The sequence below is a fragment of the Prunus dulcis genome, chromosome 4 (assembly GCF_902201215.1).
Source record: "Prunus dulcis chromosome 4, ALMONDv2, whole genome shotgun sequence".
NCBI lineage: Eukaryota > Viridiplantae > Streptophyta > Magnoliopsida > Rosales > Rosaceae > Prunus > Prunus dulcis.
The window spans coordinates 1,012,459-1,015,610 of record NC_047653.1 but is presented as its reverse complement, the minus strand read 5'-3'; the positions used below and the strand labels follow the sequence as shown (position 1 = coordinate 1,015,610).

Here is a 3,152-nt window from a genome sequence, read left to right as displayed (position 1 = left end):
TCAGGGATTGCATCAGGGCACTTCTTGAGCATGTGACCAACATGGTCAGGGTTGAGCTGAGGGTCAACTTCTGGGTATAAACGGTGCACCAGCTTCACACAGTGTGTTCTACCAACACTGTGAGCTCCTGTTAATTACAATTAGACCATAATCAGTGAAGTAACATGCATGCTAATCATGCTAATGATGTTTAAGAACTTTAAAACTATGTATGTATGTATGAATGGATGGATGGATGGTGATGTGTATATATACCTAGCAGGGCAACCAGACCAGGGGTGTCAATGCCCATGTCAGCAAACTTCTCAAGGACAGTGGACATGCTCTCATTGTGGTCAGGAAGGTATTGCTCAAGGATCTCTGCTCTGCTCCTCCTTCCATCTCTTCTTCCAGTTTTGAGAGGGATGTTTGGGCCTCCTAGCTGAGAACACAGTAATAAAGTTGAAAATAATTAAGAGAATTGTACTTGACAAATCTACCAAATCCACAATTAAAAGGAACCAGCCTTGCGGTCCCAGAAATAGATAAAATCGTGTACAAATAGTTCAGATCCCTGTTTTACAGACCAACAGAATATGAAAAATGTACCAAAAACCACAAGAAAAAAAGGTAACAACAGCTTTAGTGGTATTTGTTGGACAAAAATCTGTGGAAATCCTCGTTATCTTTTAGCTGAAAAGGGAATAATCAAACTAGAGTTCTTGTAAAATTTTACTAAATAAAGATCAAAACCAAATTGTACCAACTTGAGATCTCTGTTTTACAGAAGAAAGAGAGTCAAGTCAAAGAAAAGGAGAGGTCAAGAAGGAAAGTACCCGAACAACACCCTCCCTAGCAGACAAAACAAGAATATCTGAACAAGAAACAACTCCAGGGCACTCCCTCTCCAGTGCTTCTTTAATTTCTTCAATGTACCTAAAGTTTCTCATCCCAAAGCTCCTGTCCATCTCCTTCTCAGACAAGGACCTCCTTGTTGAATCCAGCAGCAGGGAAGCATCACATGACTGTAAAAATCCCACAAAACCCAAAAAAGAAAAGAAAAGAAAAGGGTTATATAATTAACTAACAGAAAACCAGCAAATATTTATCAGAAATATAAATATACCTGGACAGCACAGTCGTGGAAGATGTTTCTGAGCCAAGAGAATGCAGTGTTCTTGTGGCGCTTGTAGAGAAGCTTGACTTGTTCTCTGATAACATCTTCAGCCTGAGGACAGCTGTCCTTGTAAAAGTCCATAACAAGACCTGGGTCCTCTTCATTCTCAGCAAAACAAGACACTGCTGAGAAAGCTAGCAAAGCAAAGAAGAAGAGAGCTCTGGAACTCATGGTTTCTGTTCTGCTGCTTTCACTAAATCTAAAAGCTCCTTGCCTTGCCTTGCTTTGCTCTGCTCTGTGGTCTTGGCTACTTCTTAAATAGAAGAAATATGGATAAAAATGGCATTAAAAATTTAAAATAAGAGATACTTGTTGCAATTTTGGGTTATCTGAGATGCCCTTTTGACCTTTTTCAGTATTGTTTTCACTGCAAGCATTTACTACTAAGCAAAGGCTCAAACTTTAATATGCTAATTTTTGTGCTGGAAGCTGGCACTTGGTTTCACTTGTGTCGTGTTTGTATTGCATATACAGTTCACAGAAGAAAATGTCAGAATTGTGAGCCGTTACAATCCATTTAATATTTTGTAAAGATGGATCACAGTTTGCTTGATCTCGACCTCATCTTCAAGTATTTGTGTAAAATGGCTTACGTTACATACCTATTTTTCCAATTTTGTGTAGTCACATTTTGGTGACTCACATCACATAACTTGTTCCAATTTTCGGTACCCACCACCTTCGTAATTGAATTGAATCCTTGATTTTATAAATTTGACTTCTACTACAACTGATATTAGAGAGAGAGAATCGAATAACCTAAGCTACAAGTGTCTTGCTCTACTTTCACACCTGATATTGGAGATGGCATCATTGAAGGCACCCGAAAAAAGGAAATCAGTGCCAAGGCAGTGAAAAATGAAAGTACAATGAAGACACGACCATGGAAGATTGATTTCAACATAATCATTAAATTATATCTATGATTTAACTTTTTAAGTGTGAGGTAATTGTTGGTCTTGACCAAAATCAATCACCGAACTGACCTCTCGTGTGTTGAGGTTTTCCACTAATGTGCAAGCTTAATGAAACACAATCAACAAAAAATTACATACCATATGCATTTCTTGAAGCCGAATGTAATGCAGAAAGGCAATGGCATTATGACAAAACACTATGATGACGCGTGGCGGCCCACAAAAAGAAAAGAAAATAAAAGAAAACGAGAGAAAACTAGCATTATCTCGGGAAAAAAAATAAAAAACCATTCAATTAATTGAGAATAATTATTTAATTTAGTGACACTCAATTTTTACTTATTTTCAAAGAAAGCCTTTGAATTTAGATCTTATTAACAAAAAATATTGTATAAAGCATATGAAAATTTAAATGGTGAGTTGATTTGGACAAACTAAGTTTGGTTTTATTTGGTGTCGTTTTATATTAAATTATGTTAAACCTAACTTAAGCTAATCTAATTAACTGTGCTACTCATTTGTAAACAGTAAAACACAACTATGGCTACCGACACTTTGGCCTTCAAGTTGAGAGAGAATTGTGAACATCATTTATTGGGTCCACATGCACTGAAAGATGGAAGATGGCGGGTGGAGCCCAAGAATTCTGACTCACCGTCACAGATTACTTCATTAATACACAGCTTAGCTGTTAAGGATGATCATCTTTTCTTTTTTCTTTTTTGGTCAAGGCATATTAAATTTCTAATAATATATATTGGTTCTTGTTCTAAAAGTTTAAAAGAAAAACAGTAACATTTATCCAAATTTTGCATGGTTTTGTCAGATACCCCATTTCATGCACGTGCCTGTCATGTGTAGGATAACTCCTCCTACTAATAGGACACTTATTTATTTAATTTTTAATTCCCTAAATGATTCAATTTACAATAGTATTAATGATCCTGTCTGAGCCTGACTGACAAAGCAACAAGTAAGAGCAATTTACTATTTTTCTTTTCTTGCACGTAGAATCTCAGCAACATCTTCGGATTATAGATTACATCATTTTTTTATTTTTATTGAGTCAAATTTAATTT

At 36.1% G+C, this 3,152-nt stretch overlaps 1 protein-coding gene across 1 annotated transcript in view; it reads right to left on the bottom strand.

The window, feature by feature from the left end:
* Window positions 1-1,407, bottom strand: part of LOC117624137 (peroxidase 42-like) — a 3,612-nt gene extending 2,205 nt beyond the window's left edge. The window contains exons 1-4 of the mRNA XM_034355276.1: window positions 1,106-1,407; window positions 816-1,004; window positions 256-421; window positions 6-127 (exon numbers count right to left, since the gene is read on the bottom strand). Of these exons, the coding sequence (XP_034211167.1) occupies window positions 6-127; window positions 256-421; window positions 816-1,004; window positions 1,106-1,327 (699 nt within the window). The 5' untranslated portion in view covers window positions 1,328-1,407. The remainder of the gene's footprint in view (window positions 1-5; window positions 128-255; window positions 422-815; window positions 1,005-1,105) is intronic.
* Between the last annotated feature and the right edge of the window lie 1,745 nt (window positions 1,408-3,152).